We start from the raw sequence: 26,622 nt of genomic DNA, 5'->3' as shown, positions 1-26,622 counted from the left end.
CAACACAAAGAAAAGTAGCACACGTTTCATAGAAAATATCTGATCTTTTGAAGATCATCTTGTGCAACTGATTCTTACACTTTTCACAATCTTTTACAACACTTATACTTTATCAGTAAGAGCTTGTAATATGAAAAGAGTCTTTTTAGAACTTTTTGTATCACGTTCGTTTTGAGTTGAGTAACTAAGAGTTTCAGTAGGCAAAGGTGTAAGTCCTTCTAAAGTGGGTGTGTACAAGAGTTGTACTGTAATATCCAAAGTATTTGAGTTATACCTTCTGGAAACAGGAGAAGGGGAGACGTAGAAGATTTCATTTTCGAACTTCCATAAACAACTACTGCCTACTGTTATTATTGTCTTTCACTTACTTCATCAGATTGATTCTGCACCTATTATTGTAATCTAGGTGAAGGTATACGCAACAAGATAAACTACTATCTCTAACATGATTTTAGTACCTCATCAAAGAAAGAAAAACCAGTAGAGTTTATTCACCCTCTCCTCTAAACTCAACTTCGATCCTCAACACTCTGCATTGGAGTTGTTATCAATGCCAAAATAAAGTAAAAAAGCAAAGATAAAGCATCCATTGGAGATGCTCTTAGTAGCCAAGGGGACGGTGAGAACTTTTATTGGCGTCAAACAGAAGCTGCTTTGTGCAACATAAGAGCAATATCAGATTATGTATCTGACTGAGAAATTATTCCTCAGGTACAAATTTCTTCAAGCCACAATTATATATTCAATGCCACATCATCTTTGCATTGGTTGCCAATATTATTGTCATTTGCTTCCATAACAATTTAATGTCACCTAGCAGCAGTCTATTTCTTTATTCACTTGTATTTTTGTAATCCAATACTAAAATTTTCTTGCTCATACTTGATTTGGTTAGGTTTTTTCGTTGCTTCCAAAACTTCCTCATCAACCTCAGTTGCAAACAAGCAATATGCTTTATGTGTTTAAAGGAGCAGTTTCCTATCGGCTTCTCAAGAATGTCATCAACTAGAAGAACTGTGTATTTTAACTTTATTTTCCATAAAATATTGAGCAATTGCTTCTGAAATTAATCTCGCATGCTCAATTATCGGTTCTTATTCAAAATGACTTTATTCTTCCCCAAGTGGATTTTCATTTTTCCTACAATGATAGATATTCTTGTTGGTGGCATGAGTGTTTCAGAGGACACCGCGGCAGTTGATGCTTTGACATTCCGTCATATATGTGATGGCAAGACCTTTTTCCTTGGACTATCATGTTTTTTTTTCTAATTTATAATATGTTGTTCTAATAAAATGTATGAACTAGGTGTGTTGATCGAAATTCTCTTGTTCTGCTTTCTTTTTTTAAATCTCATAGGTCATGAATGTCCTTTACCGTAGAATTCTATTATGGCCTCATTGAATTAATCTGCTTGAAAATTGATAACTATCAATTAATGTATAAAGGATGTGTCATATAACATATTGGCATGAAATTTGGCATTTCCCCTCAAAATTTTTATTGCACGGCCTCTATGGTTTTTTTCCCTACGTAGACGAATTTTGACTTGAGCCCTAAAAGCATCTCAAGATATGATTAATATAATTTGTTTTAACTGTAGAATGCAAGAAAAAGATATGTGGGTCCTTCGACGGTCTTTTTCAAATTTACCAAAGGGCAATGATTGGAGAATGTCCTTTCAAGGTTTCCGCCGAAGATTCACTGCATATTATTGAAGGTATGATTTTTTAAGATGCTATAAAACATTTTTCATGTCCATTTCCCTTATTTACAACATTATTACCACCAATTTGCAGCTAGTATCCTGCTAAATCCAAGACAACATTTTATCCATGTTAAACAAATTGTGTTAATCTTCAATATAATCTTTTTCTATACGTGTTTTAAATATTTAATGCAATCTAATATTTTACGAATTTAGAAATATCAGATATACTTTCCGCCATTTATAGTAAAATTAGCCTAAAAAATACATTCCCAATCAGATGTTGATGCTATCACACAAATTGATTTTAGTTTATTCCACACGGCTTGACAAACGATCATCAACAAAAACCATAACACGCGCAGTCAACCTCATCTTCATTTTCAATTGCTCATAAAAACAAATAAAAACAATGAAAACTAATTTTGGGCATGTAATTGACATAACTGATTGTTAGACAATTAAATAGAAGCGAAAACTTCTATTCAAAATCATGGCAAGCATCGATTATCCCAGGCAGACTCTTTACGATTTTCTGCCTAAATATCATGGCAAGAATTTATTTCCCAAATATCCCGAATTATTAAATACCCATTTGAAAGCCTAAGCCAGTCATCAATAAGAGTAAGTCTCATGTGAGACCGTCTCACGGATCATAATCTGTGAGACGGGTCAACCCTACCCATATTCACAATAAAAAGTAATACTCTTAGCATAAAAAGTAATACTTTTTCATGGGTGACCCAAATAAAAGATCCGTCTCACAAGTACGACCCGTGAGACCGTCTCACACAAGTTTTTGCCCATCAATAAAAACATATCTAAACTACAATTCCTACAATACGTTAACCGGAATCTCCAATCTCTAAATTATTAAATGTTACAAAATTTAATAAACTAAACTTACATGGATGTGTGGGGAGGGGCAAAAACGAATATAGCAGAATGGAGGGGGGGAAAAGAGAAAAACGAAGGGAAAAATAAATTGGAAAACAAAACAGGGGAAAAATTGACACGTTGACACACAGCACTGCAAGAGGATCGGAGTGGCCCTATCTGTTCTTAGAGGGTAATTGCTCCGACGACCTCTAGATTATTTTTTCGCGTTCTTTCACCACCCTTGGACAATTTATTGCCTAAAAACTGAGATGAGAATGAATCAATTGGATTTGATATTGAATTTTATGTAGTTGATTTGTTGTTCAGGTTTCTGGGCTTTGCTGCGAATGGTCTCAGAAGAAGCAAATGGTTCGCCCCGCTCTAATCTAGTTCTCTCTATAGATTCGTCTATGGCTGATTTTCAAACGTCTGCCCTTCGGGCGGATCAGGATTTAGTGAAGGGTGTGCTTGGGAGATGGAAGTTTAAAGATCGGATTAATTTTTTTAGAAAATTACATATAAAATTTCAAAACTTTTATTGAAGAGGCTTGCCCCTTGCCCGGGTTCGTTTGCCCTACTTGCAGAAAATCGTAAAGAGTCTGTCTGGGAAGTCGATGCTTGTCATGATTTTGAAGAGGTAGGTTTTCGCTTCTATTTAATTGTTTAATAATCAGTATATGTCAGTTACGTGCCCAAAATTAGTTTTCATTGGTTTTTTTCTTATGAGGCATGAGCAATTGAAAATGAGGAGGAAGTTGACTGCGCGTTTTATGGTTTTTGTTGATGATCGTTTGTCAAGCCATGTGGAATAAACTAAAATCAATTCGTATGATTGCATCAACATCTGATGGAGAATGCATTTTTTAGGCTAATTTTAGCTCTAAATGGCGGAAAGTATATCTGGCACTTCTAAATTCGTAAAAGATTAGATTGCATTAAATCTTTAAAACACGTATAGAAAAAGATTATGGAGAAGATTAACACAATTTGTTTACCATGGATAAAATGTTGTCTTGGATTTAGCAGGATACTAGCTGCAAACTGGTGGTGATAAGCTTGCTTTTTTTTTTTTAAATATTTTTATTTTGGTTGCAAGGGAAGAAGACAGTCTGGTTGTGCTTAATTTTTTTATGTTTGACTAGCATTTAAATATGCACGTTGAAGGCATCTACAAATCAGTTTATATTTGCGTCTAAAAGCTATAAAAGGGGGAATATTGTGTGAAATAAGTCTTCAATGTCTAGGTAAAGCATGGTATTGGAGCATCCATTTTCTTCATTCAATCTCAAAAACTTGATAGTATCGGAATTTCATATAGCGATAACCATCTGTCTTCATTCTTGCAAATCTGAAGACTGTTTCAGCGGTAGACTGCATGCAATTTGTTGGTACTTCTACCTCGATGGAATGCACTTCATGAGGTCTGGTAGAATGCTATTATGTCACGGTTATTAGAAATCCCAAAAGCAAACTAATATGCATAGGCATTGTAGAACCTAGGCGAGAGGTGTAATGTGAGGCATACACTTTATCGAGATATAGCACCCAGAGATATAATGTGCTGAATCTATGTATTAGAAGAGATTTTCATCAGATAACGTACTTTACAACCTATTGAATGACTATAAAACAATTAATCACGAGTTTATGACTGTAGATTAAACACAATTGTCTTGCATTTTATCTTTTATTTACGGTCCGCCTATCCCTACATTCAAAGCGCACATAGAAGCCGCCATGAGTCTTAAACACAAAAGCAGGGGCTTCATAGCTAAGGCACATGTTTCATTGGATAGCTCCCCCGTAGCTCGTGTCATGTGATTGTTGAGCCTCTCTGAACCTTGAGCCGAACTGCTTGGTGGTAAATTCACAGGGTTAAAGAAGTACACAATCCACTAATTTTGGGATGTCCATGATGAAGGATAACTAACGCTCTTTTCTAGGAGAGTGGAAGCACATGTTAATTTATCAGATGAAGCTGAACGTCCATAAAGATGTAAATTACAATTTCAATAATGCTGAAAAAGCCTCGTGGAACCAAGCCCTTGTTATTTGAAAGTTTGGTGTGATAAACTCTAATGCAAAATGAGCTAGTAGAAACTTTATGTGGTTTTTGATCTAATACCGATGATGGTTTATCAAGGGCTTGACGAGTTAATTATTTGAAAAATGTTTCCAATGATATCAAATCTCTAGCCTTGAACCTTGCCATTTTTAGTTACGCATTTAGCTGACTTACCATTAACATTATTGCCTGCAAGCTTGTAGGTTAGGATAGACAATCCGCTGATGCGCAATAATTGCTTGAGATCATTCCTAACTATATGGGTGCACAAAAATGGAGATACCTTTTGCTCCAAAAAACATAAAAACCTCAAATTTATTTTAATTCACATTTGGAATTTTGAGCAATTTTAAACAGGGTTTTAAAAGGCGCGAAGCGTGATTAAGTGTTAAGGTCAAACTTCAATCTTTACTAGCTTAAGCATGTTTAGTACGAGAGTAAGTATAAAAAACTTTTTAGTTTTTACTATAACTTAAAATATATCAAGTCGATCAATAGATTAAACAATACATAAGTATACAAAATTTAAGAATAAATGTAAATCATCAAGATTAATCATTAAAGAATGTTTAGGAGCTTTTAGGGTTTTTTTGTTTAAATAATTTATATTATAAACCATTTAATATTTAAAATTTAAAAGTTAACTTTTATAAAAAATTAATAAAAATTCTTAAAAATTTAAAGTCAACTTATTTTTTTAAAATAACTCACCATTAATCGCGCTTAGGTTGACTTCTTTTCCACATTTTTGCCTGACTGAAAACATTTCCTCTAAGCATCGTGCTTAATCCATGTTTTTTCGTGTTTTTTAGTACACCAGTTTTAAAGGTCTTGCTGAAGTGCTAACATTGGCCTTTCACGAGAACCACAAATATTGTCACTTCAACAAATACTGAAATAAAGATGTAATAGATAGGGAGTAACGTTGTGATCCACATTTTATATAAGTATCTTAGTGTGCATAAAATATAAATATGTGATTAAATTACCTCACGCGTACTTCGGAAGTCCCAAAAGCGATATATGATATTAAATTTTTTCCAAAAGAAAATTAAGTACTGATAATGAAACTTTAGATTGATTATCAACTATTTTGCCCCTGTAAACGATCTGTGAACAGTATTTTTTCAAAATTATGTACTTAGCCTGGAAAAGGTCGTTGGATATTAGAGAAGAAAAGTTTGATGTATTAAATAATTATCCCACAAAGCTAAGAAATCTACATAACAAGGCTCGGTTGTAAAATAGAATTTCACTATTTATTCATGTTAAAACCATATTTTTTAATAAAATCTAATCAAGTTGCGTGATTAGATCTGGTCTAAGAACAATGTTGATCAACTTTTTAATAATTTCTCTCTTTTTTTCTTACATATTTATCATTTTGTTGAACAACGCTTTCAGAATGTTAACTATGAATGACAACGTGAAAATTTATGATACAAGTAATGTTATGGATTTCCTTTATTTATAATAATTGGTCTATTGTTGTTATTGATCAAGAAAGTTATTCCTTATATTGATAATATGTCTAATGAAAAATCATATTGTGTTGTAACTAATATACTTCCTGCCATATCTCTTGTACTTGGTGGTATTACTTTAATAGTTAAATGGATAAATGTAATCTAACAATACTAGACCAAATACGGTAATAAGTTTTATAACTTGTATTGAATTATTATTCCCGAAATGTTTTGGTTGCACGTTGTAGAATTATTTAAGTTAATGCTTCAAAAGCAACTACTGATACTAATTATCTAAACTTCATCAAAATAAGTATCGATATCTTTTAGAAGAACCCAAATCAATGGATAATGATAAATATGTACAAATTGGAGGATAATTTTCTCACTACGAAATTTAGTTGTTTGAGTAAAACCAAAACTTGTGTACACAAACAAGAATATATCTGGTCCCATAACTGTGGTACTTTATTCAGTCCAAACCTGGTGAAAACTTAGTTCTCTCAAAATTAACTGTGGTACTTTATTCAGTCCAAACCTGGTGAAAACTTAGTTCTCTCAAAATTTTATAGTGAATTGATGTTTCAATGTTATAAGAGAAAGTTTGATATCTCAGTTCGCTTGTATGTTCTAAACGCTCACCCAGTTAAGCCTTTGATCTTGTGATACGTTATTAGTTAGTTCTTAAAATCATGAGGCAATAGTGCAGACGTGCATAGGGATAACAATGGGTTGGGTTTTGGTAAAACCTGATACCTCTCTTGAGACTAGCCCTGCCCATTTTGGCCCAACTCTCATCTTATCGGGCTCGGGACTGAAAAAATGGTTGGGACAACAAATATCCATCATGTTCGTAATTTGGATACCCATATAACCGTCGAAGGCTGTTGAAGTGATTCATTTCAGAAATTAGGAGGCGTTGAATAAAAAGAAATTGTTGGAGTTTCATTTATATCTATGCCCAACAAGCTTAATGTTAAGAAAAGATCTCTTGAAGGTTGGCAAGAAATTTTTGTAAAAACACTAGCCCTGCTCAATTCATAATGAGAACATTTTCATAATGTATTATTCTTTCTCCTTATGCACATTAAGGGAGGAGGCGTATGAGATGAAAATATCACGTATGGTTCTGGAACAAAGATTCTTTTAATTGAATGTCACCGTAACGGATATCAGCTCAATCTGAAGGAAATTATGTGGAAGCTTTAAAGAATTACTATGAAGCTCTCGACCCACCATCCCACCCTGACCCATACTAGAGGTTAGCTAGTTTGACCCGTGAAATCTTTCAGACCTGTCAGATAATTATATTCATCATAGTATTATTAACTTTTTTTTAAAAACTTAACAAAACCCAACAATCAAATTACGATTCCAAGAACTCGTCTCATCAAGCGTACTTCATAAAATTCTTCTTTCTAATAAGACATAGTAGGAGAAGTTGGTAAATTGCTGATACTTGATTGATTACCTACAAACAAGCGAAGTAGTTATGTAAAAAATTTTAAACGATGTAGCTTAATATATTTTCATATAGTTTCTTTATCCATATTTTATATTATTGTCAAACTATATAGCTTAATATATTTGCTAAACGAGCAAATTCCTTTAAAACCCATTACCCCTTGACCAAACCTGTTCGGATAGAGAAATCAATACCTGTTACCTGCCCTTTACCCACTTAGCTTACCCAAACTCGCCCCAAATAGGTGGATCCAAGTTAGGTCCCGAACCATTGCCATCCATAGCGCTTCTTCCTTAGTGCTATGGCAATCTAGCGCCTAGGCTCTTGGCACTCCGCGCTGCGGCGCTTCATAGCCCTAGTCCATCCACATTGCTCCACACTTAGTAACATTCATGTGGCCTCCAAGGTCACTCCCATGCATCACGACTCCTTCGAGGGTGGAACCTTGCTTGCAAGCTCTTCTCGATTGCTCATGAGTCCATTCAATATTTCCTTGAATATCCTTCCAATCATTAGCACGCCACGCTTGGTCAGATTCTTATCATGTGAGATGTGTATTATGTGCATGACTTGCTTCTTATATTTTTTGACTTTCCTTATATGTGATAGAACCAATTGCAAAAACTAAGGACCATAAGATTTCGGGTTCTTTACTTGTTTTATGCAAATATCTTTTTAAACTTTAAAAAATAGCAAAAATAACTAGAGATCATCGATGATGGGCTTTACTGTACAAGAACTACCCATTTTCTAGGTACAACTCCTTTTTTAATGGCGGTTTTCTCTTTCCCACTGAAATAATTTATTTGGTAATGAATAATGCACTAGTTGCATTTTTTCCATTTGATCTCCCAAATTATTCTTCGTATTGCTATACTCGGCTTCTGTAAATTACTTTGGGATTTATTAATAATTTTTTTGGACCTTTTAAGAAGACATTATTGAACCTTGTTAGTATTAAAATATAGTGTGAACAAATTCATTGTTAGTATTTAATTTTTTAGTAATGAAATCCAATGAAATTCTTGTATCTAATGAGATATTATTGTTTTCCACATGAAAAGAAAGAATTTATGAGTGGAATAATTCTTGATTTAGGTGAAATAAATGTTTGCAACGAAGGAGCTAAATTCTCTAGCAGCCAAACCCGTCTATCCGCTAAGTCTTCATTTAATATAGAGTTCTCTGACGAGGTGATACAACTACTTCTATTACTTCCTTGTACAAAGTACCTTTGAGTAACACCCTCTCCCCATTTAAAGCTTCTTAGATACTTCAACATTATCATTAACTTCCTCTAAATAACTGAGAAATATTGTTAGTATGTAGGGAGGGAACCTGCCAAAAACGCTGTCCCCTCAAATCCCGTGCCTCCTCAAAAGCATTCTCCTTGAATTTTCGTTCGTGTCTTCATTTAGTTTAGCGTTTTCTGACGAGGTAATACAAATTATATTACTTCCTTGTAGAAAGTACCTTTGAGTAACATCCTCTCCTCATTTAAAGCTTACATACTTCGACATTATCATTAACTTCCTCTAAATAACTGAGAAATATTGTTAGTATGTAGGGAACCTGCTGAAAGCACTGTCTCCACAAAACCCCTTACCTCCTCAAAAGCATCCTCCTTGAATTTTCCTTCGTGTTTCTCTCACTTTCCCTTTGAAATACCTCATGAAAATATATTTTAAAATATTGCTAGCTTTCTATACCAGGAGTACTGGCCTCCAAACCAATTCCTATTTTTTTTTTAATAAATATCACCTTTTGACCTTGAGAAATTACTTAAATTGTAAAAAATCACATGGCATTGTAAAATCATACGTAGGGACTACTATCCAAAGTATGCCATTCCGTTGAATTTTAATTTTAAAATAAAGACACAATCTTCTAACAATTTCTATTTTGCTTTCAGATTAATATTTAGTTATAGCCTTTGATTTTTGTAATTAATGTCATATCTAAATCCTAGTGTAAGTTATACCTCTAGAAAAAATAATCTATATTTCGTTTTCAGTAATCTATTTTTAAATGCAAAACAGTTGATAACAGTTCTTGGAAAGATAATATTCGTATGAATGAATTATTCACGAAGGATTATATCATTATATATATTGTTTTGGAAATGTTAGCATTTTGAATTGTGGAATCTCAAAATATTTTGCTACGAAACTTATGTCCATAACATACTGTCATTCTTAATAGTTGAAACCAAAATTTACCATCATTGAAGTCCACTTACTAGTTTAAATGTTGATAGCATTTTTATTGTCGTTGTTTTACTCTTATCAATTATCATCATATTATTACCGATGTTGTCAACATAAGTTAGATGTGGTCAGCTTTAGAAACTTCTTGAAACCATATTTTCTATTCACTCAAAATTTCATCTTATTTTTAATCATTTTTACTTTAGATTTGTAACAAATCCAACTATAGACACAATAGAGGTTCCCATGCATGTAAAAAATTTCAAGAGAGCATGTTGGTACTGGTTTATTTGTTGAGAAAGTAAGATGAAGCGAAAACACACGTTTTGTTTACTTTGAAACTTTATTATTTTCCAAAAAGATCTGCTTGGTGACCAGATTTTAAAAAATTTATGTTGTGTGCCCTTTGTTTTGGGGGAGATCGGCCTTCTAATCAGCTAACGCTAAGTATTCACGTGAATGATACTTAGCTGACAATGCTCCCTATTTTCACATGATGTTATTTTACTTTTGTATCTTGAGAACTAGTATTGGACAACCTTAGTAAAATAACTTGCATCTAAATGATTGGGCATATGGTTTAATTGCTCTATCGTATAGGTTCTGTTGGGTCAAAGGTGCATGAGTGAGAGTAGTTCTGGGATAGTGACCTCCAGAGAAGTTTTCGTGCGTTAAGCTGCTGACGTTGCCTTGCTTGATCTGATTGGCTAGGTGGACCATAAAAGAGTGACTCTCTTAACAAGTCATACTATCTCCGCTGGGGACATGGTCGACGGTTGAGAAAGAGTAAGACTGATCTCTAAAGGATATGAGACAATACCAGCAGATAGACATGCACCTCCCCAGACTGATGGGTCTGACAACCCTACTCATTAGCATCCAAGTAGATACACTATTTGATGCCACAAGTTTAAGGAAATAAAGTTGTGCCCTGGCTAACAATTATAGCTTTTTGCCTAGTGGTAAGCGCTTGATCGTAAAAATTGGTATTAGAGAGAGGTCATGGGTTCAAGTCTCCCAAGAAGCATATTTTTATACTTATGTTTCTTGGCGGGAAATGTTGGGTTAAGCGTACATGAGTGAGAGTAGTTCTGGGATGAGTGACTTCTTGGGAAGTTCTTGGCGGGAAATGTTGGGTTATGCATATTTTTATTTCATTACTCTGACTCGATGCAAGTCATTTTTCTATTATAAAGATATGACCTAATGGTATGCTAAAACAAATTGGAAACTATAAATGGCATTTTTTTAGTTGATGAATATAAGCGAAAAAGACTGCTTATTGATTCTTGACGTTTATGTCGACGTATTTTTTTACTTTCAGTGCACGTAGTAAAAAAATATTTTTTAATGATTGTTTGGTAGCAGTGGGGGAAATGGACTAAACGCCTTTAGTTTGTTTCGCTATTCATTTGTTAGCCCATTTCTTTTTTTGAGATGCAAAAAGCCAAATTCTAATCTTGCCTGTAAAATAATGTTGAAGTGGCAATAAAAGGTAACAATTCTGTCCAACGTTTCGATACACATATATGATATATATAAGTCATAAATGTACAGATTTACATTATTAATGACTTTTCTCTGGTGCCAGTTCACCATTCGTAATGTGTTACTACCATATTACTTTCACATCGAAATCTTATCTCGTTGCTTTCATTCCCCCTTCTCAATCTAGGGCAGACACGGAAAACAAAAATTATTAAATCTCAAGATTTTGATCCATATTCAGCAATCTAAAATTAAACTTGGTGTTGAACTTGGTGCATTGAATTCTCCATTTCTTATTTTTGGTATTCACTTTACTGAATTTGATTGCATTTTTATCTTGCTTGCTTTCCCCGCATTGTTTTGTTTGTTTCTGAACTGTTTTTGTGGGAATCAAATTACTTAGAGCTTGATTGGACGTTTTTCTTTAATCCTTTTTTTCTCTTGAAAAGATCAAGGGTTATCTGTGAGGATTTTTTAGAGGTAACAAGGATTATAGATCTTAAAGAAAGCTTATGGATCTGACCAAAATTTGAAAGTCTATATAGAAAGATTTTTATAAAATTTTGTGATTTGAAGCGTGTGTTAGAGATATAGGTTGCCATTTATATCTGATTGAAATCATGAATCCTCACCACCAATTTAATGGTGACATTTTCTGCTTTTATTTGTGTTGCCATTGAATGGGGAACATGACTGTGGGAGCAAAAATCCTATTGATTACTAGTTTTGAATGGTTATTAGGATACTAAATTTTGGGAATCTGAATGCCACTAATTAGAATCTGTTACTTTGATGGGATTTAAATATTCATGTTTGTTTAGTTTTTTGGTATTAAAATTTGTAGTAATTTTATTTTCTTGCTTGTCATTTCAGATACGATTAGGCAAAAATAAACGAGGCCAAACTTAGGTTGAGAATTGATGGAGAAGACATTCACTTGCCAGAATTTATCTTCGTTTACTATAGTTCTAGAGAAGGTTTAGTATCTTCAATAGTTAGACCACATCCTTAAGAAATATTTCCATGAAAGACATTATTTGCAAAATACTTCATTTCTGCATAGTTCTTAATTGTTTTACTCAATGGCGACACTGCGATCTGTATTTGATAGTGCACCAACTAGTTTAGGCTTCTTTGTTTCAATTAGCAGTACATTCTTCACAGTGCCTAAGAAGGCTTTATAGGGGTCCATGGTAACTGTATATGTGAAAGATCACTTCCTTCGTGTCCTCTGCTTGACTAGCATTCAATTGGTCAGCATGTGGTTATAAGCAGATATTAAGCCAAGAGCAGGGGAGAACATGATGTTAGTGAAAATATGTCTTGAGATTCTTTGCATACCTAGTTCCTTCTAGAGAATCTGCAATGCATTGGATGTTTAAGATTCCCATTTGGAATATTCTTTATTTTTTTTTGTAGTCTCGAATGCATATGATGCATTATCTGACAAAAGTAATATTCTAGGCAAAATCCTAAATTGACCGATGGAATTTTTGAGTTCTTAATTAGCATATCTCAGAACTTCCATGCTTCACTCTCATTGACTATGTTCTCTGCTTTTTCATTTCCTTTTATTACTAAAAAAGCTGGATGAGACCATTGATAAAATATCTACCGCTAGCTTATTACTGCGATAATAATCATTCTTTGATTTGCTTGAGCTAGAATGCATGCTAGTTTTTTTTCCCTTTTGAGATAAAATTTTATTGATGTTATTTTGTTTGGTGGCACATAGGCGGATATTGCAGCTGCATACATCAGTGAATATCTTCAAAGATGAAAGCTAATGAGATAATAAATGTTCATGACCATGGCATTCAGATTGATCCACAAAAGAAGAATGTCAAATGCAACTATTGTGACAAAGTAGTTAGTGGTTTCCATCGCCTCAAATGCCATCTAGGAGGAGTAGGAAAAGATGTAAAGCCTTGCTTGAAGGTTCCAACTGATGTGAAAGAAGTTTTTGAGGCAGTCCTGCTCGAAAAGAAAATGAATAATTTGAAGAGAAGTTTAAACCCTCGTAAGGGTAATGCCAACACCAATAAAGCAAATATTCAAGTTGATGTATCTGAAGAGGATTGCCTATTAGAAAATTCAGGGGTTAAAACAGCTTCTTTCTCTAAGAAAAGAACGTTTTCTGAAGTTGGCAGCGATAGCACTGAAGATTCATCTGCGAGAGAGGTGAAAAAAAGTGTAGGTAGATACTTTTATGGATCAGGCCATCAATTTAAAGATGTTGAAGAGATTTTCTTCCTGGAGATGGTCAGTTGCTTTTTTGGGCATGGGCCAATTATGAATAATATTCCCAGTCTTCAAGAGTTGAAAGGCTGGATCTTGGAGGATTCAGTGTCAAATATGCAACTGTACGCCCAGGAAATGAAAAAAACATGGGAAAGTACTGGTTGCAGTATCTTGTTGGATGGTTGGATTGATTCAAGTGGTCGGAATCTTGTCAACGTTTTAGTCTATTGTCCACGAGGGGTGATTTATCTAAAATCATCTGATATATCTTTTTTTATGGGCAATGTTGATGCCATGCTACTGTTCCTTGAGGAAGTTCTTCAGGATGTTGGAGTTGAGGATGTTGTTCAAATTGTCACATATTCAACCTCTTCTTCTATGAAATTAGTTGGAGAACGACTAATGGAGAAATACAAGCATGTGTTTTGGACTGTAAGTGCATCCACTTGCATTGAACTGATGCTAGAGAAATTCAGAACAATTAGTTGTGTGGAGAATGCATTGGGGAAGGCTAGAATCATCATAGAATTCGTCCGGAATCATGCCAATGCTTTAAAACATTTGGAAGAGTCTGTTTGCATTCTGAGTCTCGTCCGGCCATCCAAAATCAGGTCAATTGTGCCATATTTAACACTTGACGGTATCCTTTCAAAGAAGGAAATCTTAAAAACATTCTTTGCTTCTAATGCCTGGAAAGCCTCTGAAATATCTCGTTTAACCGAAGGTAAACAAGTTGCTGGCTTAGTAAAAAACTCTCTCTTCTGGAAAGAGGCGACAATGGCTCTAAAGGCATCTATGCCTCTAGTTTCTGCATTAGACTTTCTGTATAAGAACAATAAACCGCAAACTGGTTTTGTGTCCAAAATAATTTCCCAGGCCAAGGCCAAAATCAAAGTGGGGTTTAATGACAAGGAGTCTCATTATATGCCATTTTGGAGAGAAATAGACGACATCTGGAAAAACCACCTGCACATTTCCCTTCATTCCGCTGGTTGTATTTTGAATCCGAAATACTTGGAATCAAGTAGTTCTGATCCAAACATCATGGAGGATATGAAACTTTGCATGGCCCATATGGGCGGAGATCCCTGCTTTCAAGATTTGATAAAGCTCCAATTTGAAAAATACCAAGCAGCACAGACGCTCCACATTGAAAAGCACCGGAAAAGACAACAGACTTCTGGTGAAAGTACCAGCTACCCCCCAGTGTATTTTTCTCCAGGTCTTTGTGACAACATTATGTGCCACGATACTCATCTTTCCATGTAACTTCAATTTGCCTAATCTTTCAACTTTTCTCTCCAGAAATTTGGTGGTCATTTAATGGCGCAGAATATCCTGAATTGCACAGACGTGCCATTCACATTCTTAGCCAGACTTGTGACGGTGCCTCGAAGTTCAACCTCACGAGGAGCTTTGCGGAGCTAATGCTGACGAATGGAGAGGAGCAGATAGAGATAAAAGCGTTGACAGATTTGACGTATGTCCATTACAACATGCTGCTGCAAAATTTTGACGACAGTAAAGAGAAGGGGATTATAATTGATGAGATGGATCCACAGAGTGGCTGGAAATATGATTTGGAGGGTCACAAGTAATTAATGAACTTGGACTGTGAAAATTGAATCTTATATTATCCTACCTTTCAATTTATGATATTTTAACGTAAACATGTCCGTGTTTTGATGAGCCAAGAAGGTCCACCAGAATGCCAAAGAAGAATCTATGATATTTTAAGTGAACTCGTGCAGACTTAGTCTTACAGACTTGCTCATGAATAGTTCAAGAAGTTATTTACTTATTTGGATAATTTGTACCAGCTTAGTTGTTGTTAAATTTTGGTGCCTTAGTTTTAAGAGATGGTTATTATTTCATATTTGTATTTTATAACTTCTTAATGCAATCGGAAAACATTCAAGATTTTTGCAATAAAATTCACTCTGTGTTATTCTTCCAAAACTCAATTTATCTATAATTATTGTCTTTGGTTGGGATCTATCGTGTTTTGTTGGTAAAATGGTATTTAAATATGTCGTCTGTGTTTGGTTGGACATGTTAATGAACAAGTCAAGCTGGTGGGAGACTAATATTCTTTTGCCAGTATCAATGCTACACGATCTGGATTCACGAGTAGATCAATCGTCGATTTGGTTTATGATTTGTCCTCGTTGACATTTGTGTTGAATTTTTTTTTAAAAAAAATTGGGAGTGTATCATTTTTGTTCTATTTCCTAGACATTTGATTCAATCGATTTTGGGATAACTTTTAAGTAAATTTTTCTATGCCAGTATGTATTATAGCTTTTAGTACTTACACTCGGTCACTAGTATTATGAATGACAATAGGTTGGGAGGAGATAATCTATTACTTCTATTCTTATTATTAAGAATCTTTATGATAAATACAAAAATAGTGTCTTGGTCTGTTATTTGTTTTTTCCAATTTTTTCCTCATGTTATATTAATATCACACTTTTGTTTTTTGTTTTTTTAATTTTAACAAAAATTTTTGTTTTTATTTTTTTATTACAACAATTCAAATAACACCTTAGTTCATCGATAATTTGTCAAATTTCACTTTAGTCCCTCGATAATTATCAAAATCGCGTGTGCAAAATAGCTAGTACCCATTAGATCCGAGATTTGAGTAATTAAAATTTTGAAGCAATTCGCATCTGTCAATAACAGTTGAAATTTAAACTCATACTCGAAATTTCACTAGTTGGACCCGTTAAATTTGTTAGATGATATTGTTTATAATATTTTTACATCTATAATTTTAACTAGAATATTTATAACAAAAAAAGTAACAAAATAATTAAGAAAAAACCTTATTACAAAATTAATTAAATTATATTAGTTATTGAAATATAGTTAAATAAGCTGATATATTTTTCAGACTTGAATAATCATCCTACAAATAAGAAATAACATTAAATTTGTCAAATTATAATAATTTCTATATTATTATAAAGTTAGAATAAAAGCACAATGTGACTAGAAACATAAACATAATGTTGCAACATTTAGTTTTGGTGTTTGATAAAATGATCACAACTGAATTCGACCATAAACTGAAATCAGTAACCTAACTTCTCGCTAGCCCAAACTGAATCAACCTAACAAATTGATTAAGAGACTTCTGATTTAAATCAAGGCGACAAGCTTTCATTTTAAACAAGATCGTTACAAAGATCTTATCGATCAATGATTATGTACCAAAAACTAAAGTTATACAGTTTTTTATTTATACCGACCAGTGTTAAGGATCAGAGTGACAGACTCTATCAGATGTCAACTGATTACAAATAAGACGATGAATCGACAAAAAATATATTTGTAGTCATGAACGGATATTTTTTGTATAAGTTATCATTGAAGATTGAGACTATATATACAAAAGTCAAGTATGAGTATGCTAAAAAGGATATCTAGTTGAATAGATGTATTAAATCTTGTATCTGTAAGAGTATGGGTCGAGGCACAGGTCAAAAGACCAGACATATTACCCCACCCATTTAGATTTCATATACATATATCCTGTTCCTCGACCCATACTTGTTCGGATATAAAATTTAGTGCGCGCACACACACACACACACACATATATATATATATATATGAGTATGTCTCTTGTGAGACGGTCTCACGAATTTTTATCTGTGAGACGGGTCAACCCTACCAATGTTCACAATAAAAAGTAATAATGTTAGCATAAAAAGTAATTTTTTTCATGGATGACCCAAATAAGAGATCCGTCTCACAAAATATGACACGTATGACCGTCTCACACAAATTTTTGCCTATATATATATATTCAACTTGATATCCATTTTAGCATACTAATACTTGACCCAGAATAGTCAAATACGATCGAGTATTCATTGTATCTGGACACATTGTCATCCTAGTTAGTATTTTTCAAACCTCGTGAACTAAGTACATCGCCTCAAACATTATCTACTCATCATCATCATGAATTTTTAATAAAATATAAAAAAAAAAATCATCAATTTCATGTGAACAAATAATAAAAATACAGGTGTTAGGTAAGGTTTAAAACTGAAAATTTCTAATTAAAAAAACCGAAAATTTCTTACCGATCAAGAAAACTATAACAATTTTTTAAAAAATACCATCTTTGGAAGAATTTTACTAAATTCAATTATTTATATTTATTATTAAAATAACTCATAAATTAGATAAAAATAATTTTTTTTCCACTAAATCTTCTTATTTTGGGTTTTGGTTCAATAAATTTTCAAAGTTTGCTTTCGATACACTAAATTTGTTTTTTTTGGCTTTCAGTTCAATTTTTCCAGAGTGCTGATGGGACACCAAAAATGCTAACGTGTCGCCGGAAAATATTGACTTGACATCATAAAATGCTTATGTGACATCATAAATTCTTGACTTGTCTAATACGTTAAGATTAAATTTTGACTTAAGTTTTGGTCAACAAACTGAACTGATTTGATAATATATCGAAGTGTATTGAATCAGTTTGGACCGATGAGCCTAAGGAACATATTGCACACTGACTAATATGATTAAACATTCTACGTACTACATAGTTGAAATGACATATCTTATTTGGATACCTTTTCTATATAGTGTCAAGGGGTATTTTCAAAATGAGAAATATTGTATAATAAATCAGTAAGGAGTGATAGAGACAGTGAATTTACGGATCAAAATTTCTCCTCATATCTAGATAATCAAGGAATCTGACACACGTTCTCTACAACTCGATTTTCTCAGCAAAATGGAATTGTTGAGAGGATAAATCGAACCTTTGAAGAGGCTGCAAGAACAATGCTAGTTGATTTTAGAATTTCTGAAAAAATTTGAGTTGAAGAAGTGAACATTGAATGTTATACTCAGAATAGATTGATGATATACAAAAACCACTGAACAACACCCTATGAGATATGGAATGACAAATGACTAGAAATATCTTATTTTGGAATATCTGGTTGTAAATGATTTATTTATAATAATGGTAAAAAAACATCAGAATGCTTTCGATGCTAAATCTGATGCTAGTATATTCTTAGGATATTAATATGTTAACAAAGTTTATCGAGTATTGTAACGTCCAAAAAATCGGTTCACGAAAATCACATGCATGCAAATTATTTAAATTACTTAATTGATTTAAATGCTTAAATGATGCATATTATATGATTGAATATTTAATTTCATGAAAATTAAATATTTTTTCCGAACATTCGATTATAGGCTGGGGAACGGAGACCGTGGATAAATGTTTTTAAGACTCAATAATAAGATCAATCTGATTAAAATTTTCTAATAATACACGAATTTAAATTATTTTATGAGTCGAGCACGATTTTATCCAGGAAGCCGGTTTTAAGCAAACAATTGGTTTTTAAATGCCCAAAGAGTATTATTTTTTATAACAAATTTTTGTAAACTTTTATTTTACAATTAAATAGGTCTTAATGGGCCTAATTTATCCATAACTTAAAAGCCTAAAACCCTAAAATTTTCAACACCTAATTTCGAAAATTAAATAGCAAACCTAGGGTTCTAAAGCTTCATAACAGTCGAAATTTTGCACACACCACACACAGTAAAATTCAAAAATTTGAGAGCAAAGTTCAAGAGTTTCGTTGCTCGTTTGTCCTCCTTCGCGACTCACGCCAACGATCGAATATTCGAGCGTTTTTAGCGTAAAGACATGCTTCTAAACCTTTATTTTGCACCATTCAAATCATATAATACATGATTTATGTTTTTAGCATGAAAAACATTTAAGTTCAAATTATTCTATGTTTAGACGTATATTTTTAAAAGTTGTGACGTTTTTATGCTTCTTTGAAACACTTTATGATTCCTAAGGACTTGATGCCAATAAGGGATGTAAAAAGAGTCGTTTAACGGAGGAACATAAGCCAGAAACGCGTGGAAACGTGCAAGGCTAAGGGAAGACCTAGGGTTTCTAGGATATTCCATGGGTACCTTGGCTCACCTAGGGCAGCGGCTGGGCAGGGGCTCCATCAGGCGGGGTCATGGCACGCTTGAGCTCGCGTCCTAGGTCTAGGGAGGAGTCCTAGTAGGGCTGGACTCGTGGATGCATGAAGGAAGAAGGAGACACGACCTTAGCATGGGTTTAGGGTTAGGTTTTGCGCACGGGTTGGGTAGGCTAGGGAGGAGAGTGCTCGGTGGCTAGGCTGGGTCCAGAAGGGTTCAAGGTGGTCCTAGGAAGAAGGTTGGGGGTCTGGTGCAGGCCTGGTTGGACAAGAGGGCCGAGGCGCACACATGGTGAAAGGAGAGCTGGATCGCGTGGCTCAGGGCTGGATCATGGATGGTCGGGGTGAGTCTAGGCTGATCCAGAAGGGTAGGTTGGTGGTCAGGTCGAGGTTTGATCCATGGTGGCTCGAGGGTGGCTCGGGTTTTGAGGGGCGTGGCTTGTTTTTGGAGAGAAAGAGGTTCGGTTAGGGCTTGGGCTTGGGCTAGGTGCAAGGGTTGAACCGTGGTCTACAAGGGGTCGAATCGTGGGTCACGAGGGTAGTTTAGGTATGAAAAGTTTATGTTTCAAAGTTGGGAAGAAAATATTAAGGTTTGAATTTATTCGGGTTAAAACGCTTCACAGTTTAGTTAATAAGTAAGTAATTCGAAAGGCTTGGATTTACGTCTAAGAAAAATGTTAGAAGTCAAATTTAAGCTTACATGATGATTTGGGATAGGCTCAAGTCAATAAAAATGTGAAAAACTCAAAATCGAGAATTTTTTAGTCCATGGGTAAAATGATCATTTTATGTCCTGGGTAGTACAAAAGGTTTGGAAGTGTCCCGAAGAATCATAATACGTGCTAAATGATATTTTAAAATGCTTATGGTGAAAATATGATACTTTTACTATATATGCTAAAGTTGTACGATTTTTCCTGAAAAATGCTATTTTGCGAGTTTTGAAGATACGTTATTTATAAATAAAAAGAAAGAAAAATATTTTGAAGGATGTGAATTGACTGTGACAAATATGATATGATATGATTGAGGATATCGTGAGGGAAAAGACTTCAGAGGGAGCCCGTTTACGGGAGAATGCCCCAGAGAGATCCCGACGATCTTATTTCCATATTTGGCGACGGCCCAGTGACGAAAGTTGTTGACGCCCCGCCCATATGTAGAATGGTGAGTCAAGACTGATCAGTTGACCATATGATGATACGATTACAGCTAGTCACTTTCAAGGATCAAACTTCACCCAAAATGATATACAATGATAAAAACCTTATGATTTAATAATATATTATATGATATATGATTACGAGTTTTTATGCCAGTTTATTTTATTAAAAAATTATTTTAAAGTTGTATGTGCCCGAATATCTATTATTTGTTATGTAATTTTAGAACATGCTGAGTCACTAGACTCACTAGATTTGGATGGTTGCAGGTGATGATGAATTTGAGAGAGACGCTGACGCTTGAGTGACTCGAGTCTGACAGTACACTCTTGAGGGATTTTATTTTCCGCACTTACTCAGTATTTAAAGTTTTTACATAAAAAATTTGAGGATTATTTATTTAGAGATCTTATATTTTATTTTGAAGTCTAGTTTGGGATTATTTTAAAAGTTGACGTATGATTTTGGTGGTTGACGGATTATAGATTTTTATGCATTTAGGATTTTTAAAGGTTGGTTATTTTAAATGAGTGTTTCAAATTTTATGATTAAAAAAAATTAGTATGATTTTAAAGTAAAAAATAAGGGACGTTTCAAGTATTCAATAACAAAACACTAACAGTTGAAGAATCTGTTCATGTAATTTTTACGAATTTATTACCCATGATATTCATGATATTACATTGAATAATCTAAATAATAAAATAAAAAATGCTAATCTTGAATCTGAAAGTGACTATGAGATTTAGGATCAGAAGAAATGATGATCTGCCATGTGAAATGGACATTCCTTTTAGTCAAGCTTATGAAGATATTGAGCCGATCTTGGAAAATCAAGTTGATACTCCGCAAAACAATAATATTCAAAATCAATATGATCTAGTCCAAGATCAAGATCCTACTATTGCAAATCCAAATCCACTTGGACCATGCTACATGTGGAATAAGAATAATTCATCTGAACTGGTCAAAAGTAATCCTGCAGTCCCACTAAGAACTAGAGATCAAATGATTGATGAATTTGAGCACGCTACATTTATTTTGTAATTAGAACCTACGAAATTATATGAAGCTCGGGATGATTCAAACTTGATAAATGCAATTCAAGAAGAACTAAATCAATTTGATAAAAACAAAGTATTACACCTATTTCCCAAACCTACAGATAAATCTGTTCTAGGTACCATATGTGATTATAAAAATAAACTAGATGAAAATGGTATTGTAACTAAAAATAAAGCCAAATTAGTTGCACAAAGATATAGACAAGAATAAAAAATTTATTTTAACGAGACTTTTGCAGCTGTAACCAGATTAGAAGCTATTAGAATATTTCTTGTTTATACTGCTTTTAAAGATATTAAAGTTTATTAGATGGATATTAAAAAAAGTGTCTTCTTAAATGCTTTAATATAAGAGGAAGTTTGATCGAGCTTTTCTTGCACTAAGAATCTCCAGTAAAAGTAATATCAAATTTTATGCTCGAATGAATCGCAAATACACCAGTCAAGTTATAACATAATGTACAAAGTACGAGTATAGTTCTCACATAGATTGGACAAATTTACCTCAAGCACAATTATTTATTTAACTACAATAAAAAGATGAAATTTATTAAACTAAATTGAAACTAAAATAATTCAACAAACACAATAAAAATAATTTAAATCAAATGAATAAACAATTGTTAGGATCTCGGTTCACTTACTTCTTACTCTTTTCTAATAATTGAATTTCAATTCATAAGCCACGCTTTTGACAAGATTTCCTAATATATCAATATACTATGTCGAGTTATATTAATATAATTAACAAAATGCAGTAATCAAGTGTTTAACAATTACAATCACATTAAAGCACCGTGAAATCCTCTAACTTTTGAATTTTGGTCTGTGACTATCAGCATATATCCAACTTTATATGCTTACATAAGTTGTAAATCTATGGATTAAGTTATCATTTCATGCTATAAAATCTCATCTTGATTTCAATTATAACATATAAAATCACTTCAAAATGAATCATGTTCCAAAGTTGCAAATGGATGATTTGATTTCTCCCAAATGATAATCATTAAAGTTCTTGAATATTTTCATGTGACTCATGATCAGGCACATCATGTATTATTTTTCGTAAATGTTGATGTCTTTTACCCTTAAATGGTAGACTTATTAAATGTTTTTATGCTTCCATGTAAAACTACTATATTGACATTGATCATCATGAGTTTTGACCAATTTGGTATTTGAAGAATGGAACCGATGAATGTCCAAGATAGACCTTTTGATTGACCAGTTTTTTTGTTCAAATAAAACTTAACATCTGTCTTCTTCTTCTTTTTTTCCTTTTTGATGCAAACAAAGATCGGACCTTGACTGATAAATCTATTGCTCAGTTTTTTCTGATAGATCTTCCGATAAGACTGATGTTCAACAAGGCTGAATCATCTTTTTCAAGACTAATGAGTCTTCTCAAACGTCCTTCTGACAAGATGAAGTTCTTTGAACAGATTTTGTTGGATCTTCTGATAAGCTTGATTATGTTCTAACGAGCTTTTGTTGTAGAGCCAATGAGGCTATAGAGAAGATCTAATAATTTTTTCTTACTCAAAATTTCTAAACAACCATGATATTTTAAATAGTTATTCGATTTTTAAATATTCAACATTATAGTAAATCAGATAGTGAGTTTCCCAGAAGTTTTTGATAGGCTCACTGGTAGCAGAAAACTTGGTCTTCATTTCCTCCAACTGAGAAATCATTAGTCCTTCAGCGGGCAACTGGAATAGAGTGGCAAAGAATGCTTCATCGATCAGTAGATTTTTCTTCCTCATGGGCATAGCAGTCCTCTCATAAGTAGAAACATATTCTCTATCATAGAAAGTCTGCAGTTCTGGCACATATATATCTACCGAGGAGTACTTGAGAAATGTCCTGAATCCATATGACTCCAGGAGGTAGAAGTAAGAAACAATTGTAGCATCTTCCAATGAGTAAATGGATTCTGAATCCACAACGTAGGCATGCATTTGCGATGTACGAGGGAATTGTCATTTCTGAAAATTTCTTTAAGATAGGTGAGAAAAATTTGAATGCATCGAAGGTACAAGAAGAATGCAAAGAGTCTGCAAAAATTTGAAGGACGGTGACATAAAATGAGGGAAATTAACTCATGATACTTATATGTGCAAGACAGTTAGGACTCGTGTCAAGCTGTCAATTAAAACATTTTGAAGTTTTAAAAATCCAAACATTGTACTAATCAATCAGTGATTTGATCAGAATAAATTTAAACTTTAAACAAATTTGAAAAAAATAAAATTCCACTTAATAAATGCAATTCAAGAATTTGATCACCGATTGCCCTTGAATGGTTAATTATTGGAGTATATGATTAATTAAATTAATTACTACTTGATAAGTTCAGTTAGGTTAAGAGCACTCATTAATCAATGAGGCTCCAAGTTTGAATGACAATTGTTTTATCATTAAGGCTCCCGAATCAATTTTCCCTAAGCACGAACATTTCTAAGATAAATCAATAAGGTCTAACATATTTCTAAAGTAAGAAATCTTAGACTCGACGAGTGGTTTAATGAGTATGTATGCTTCCTATTGTTATGTGGAGACATATTCCAATATGATGTTCTTCTTCAACACACGGTCTGAAATAAAATGGTTTCTGATATCTATATGATTGGTAGGAGAGTGCAAGACTAGATTTTACGTGATTGTGATTGCACTAATACTGTCACAAAAGACCGGTCACTTTGTTGCATTTACTCCATAATCCTTCAATTTTTTGTTTTAATCCAAAGCAACTGAGCACAACAACTTTCAGCAGTTAGGTATTCTGCTTCGGCAGTAGATGTTGCAATTGATGTATGTTTTTAACTGAACAAAAAAATCAGTTGGTCTCCAAGAAACTAACAAGTTTCACTCGTATTTTTCTGTAAAGTTTTCATCATGCATAATATGCATCAGAATATACAAATAGATTCAAAGATGAGTCCTTAAGATACCAGAGACCTACATTCTGAGATCATTTCAGATATTTTATTATTCTTTTAGAAGCTAATAAATGTGATTTCTTAGGATCAGACTCAAAAAGAGCACATATGCATACTGCGAACATAATATTAGGCCGGCTAATAGTTAGGTATAATAATGAACCCATTAAACCCTAATAAATATTACTTTATATTCCTCCTTCGTATTTTATCGAGTTTAATTGAAAAACTCATGTGGGTTGTTGTAGATGAGCAAGTTTCCATTCCAAATATTTTGTGTATTTGACTTTGTTGATGAAAATCCTAGAGTCTGACTGCTTCATTTGTAAACCTAGAAAGAATGTTAGGCACATCATGCTTATCTGGTATTTTCAATGCATTAGCTTGGCAAACTTCTCGCATAATTTGTTGTTTAGTCGTTGGGAATCATAGAGTTGATAATCGATAAATTCTTATGTATCTAAAAAACTATGAGATTGAAATAATATAGATATTGATAATTATTTTGATTTAAATGTATATTTCGCCATTATATTAATTATCTAAAAATTAAATACAATATGTAGTTAGTGTCTTTAAAAAAGTGATTCACAATTGACATATGACGATATGTGCTTAACTTAGCCTATAGATTCACAAAAGAACGAGAAAATATTTTTAATTGTAAAGGATGTGTAGACTCAACCATGATATATACAAAAAAATCTACAAAGAATTTGAAGTATCAAATGTAATTAGATTCAACTTTTAAGACTATCTTTTCAATAGAACGACAAAAAAACAATATACGGATTAAGATACTCACGACACATAATATACATTTGATTAATACATACTTCCGATCAGTTTAGTATTTGAAATGTAAATTGAGATGATTGACTTTAAAAAAGCGAATTTTTATCTTGAAATCATGAATTAAATATTTCCAGAATAAATATATGTTCGTCAATCATATCACCACAAAAGGTTCAAATTTTTTTTATAGGATATATCACATCAATTGGTAAGAGTTTAATCATTTGATGCTCGAAGGAACTACATCTAAGAAACAATTGAATATGATATGACTCATCTTTTCACGAAGTTATAACCTTCATCAACTTTTTGAAAAATCAGTGTACAAGATCGGAATATAAGGACGTAATAATTTAAAGTGATGTTTGTAATAGGAAGAAGTGATGTTTGTAATAGGAAGAGTATCATATATTGTATTTTTTTTCTTGTATATGATTTTCTTATGCAGTTTTTCATAACAATATTTTTAACGAGATAGTTAACAAGTCATAGAGATATCTTATTCTTTTTCTTTCACCGGTTCTTTGTCCCATTGTATTTTTACTAATAAGTTTGTAACCATACAAATTCATCGTCAGAGGCATATCCAACGAGAATGATATATTATTGTACTATTCTTCCTTAGATCGAGTTTTTTTCCCTAGAGTGGGTCTCATGTGAGACCGTTTCACGGAACTTAATCTGTGAGACGGGTCAATCTCACCGATATTCACAATAAAAAATAATACTCTTAGCCTAAAAAGTAATACTTTTTCATGTATGACCAAAATAAGAGACCCGTCTCACAAAATACGACACATGAGATCGTCTCACACAAGTTTTTTTCTTTTCTCTAATAAATATTACTAAGATTTTTAACGAGACAACACTTAATCTATATACCTATAAAAGTGTGGATGATGGACAAAGTTTTTTTATTGTGATTTTACTACATTGCCCAAAAACTATGCATTGTTTGTATTAATTGCATGGGCATTGATGGAAAAAATATATAAAATTTAGGGACAAATTTGGGATAATGGATTTGTAATGTATTGATTATGTATTTAATTGAGGTATTTATTTTTTTGAACTCATTAAACACATGAGGATCATAGTGTTTTTATTTTTTTAATAGAAAATTGTAAAATAAAAAATTTT

At 33.1% G+C, this 26,622-nt stretch overlaps 1 protein-coding gene across 7 annotated transcripts; it reads left to right on the top strand.

Moving 5' to 3' along the window:
• The first annotated feature begins 577 nt into the window (after positions 1-577).
• On the top strand, positions 578-15,469 carry LOC140803141 (uncharacterized). 7 transcript variants are annotated; one of them, XM_073158841.1, is made up of 5 exons: positions 578-711; positions 896-1,257; positions 1,604-1,720; positions 13,014-14,727; positions 14,825-14,980. In XM_073158841.1, exons 4-5 carry the CDS (start codon positions 13,055-13,057, stop codon positions 14,841-14,843), a joined length of 1,692 nt encoding a protein of 563 aa, XP_073014942.1. In that variant the 5' UTR covers positions 578-711; positions 896-1,257; positions 1,604-1,720; positions 13,014-13,054; the 3' UTR covers positions 14,844-14,980. The 7 variants fall into 7 exon arrangements, with proteins under 7 accessions (XP_073014942.1, XP_073014936.1, XP_073014941.1 ...); XM_073158839.1 differs by lacking the exons at positions 578-711; positions 896-1,257; positions 1,604-1,720 and adding exons at positions 2,680-2,777; positions 2,915-3,224; positions 8,682-8,776 and having other exon boundaries at positions 13,014-14,741; positions 14,825-15,469; XM_073158835.1 differs by lacking the exon at positions 896-1,257 and having other exon boundaries at positions 602-711; positions 13,014-14,741; positions 14,825-15,469.
• The last annotated feature ends 11,153 nt before the right edge of the window (positions 15,470-26,622 follow it).

Source organism: Primulina eburnea, chromosome 10, assembly GCF_022965805.1.
Source record: "Primulina eburnea isolate SZY01 chromosome 10, ASM2296580v1, whole genome shotgun sequence".
Lineage (NCBI taxonomy): Eukaryota > Viridiplantae > Streptophyta > Magnoliopsida > Lamiales > Gesneriaceae > Primulina > Primulina eburnea.
This window is presented reverse-complemented; position numbering and strand designations above follow the sequence as displayed.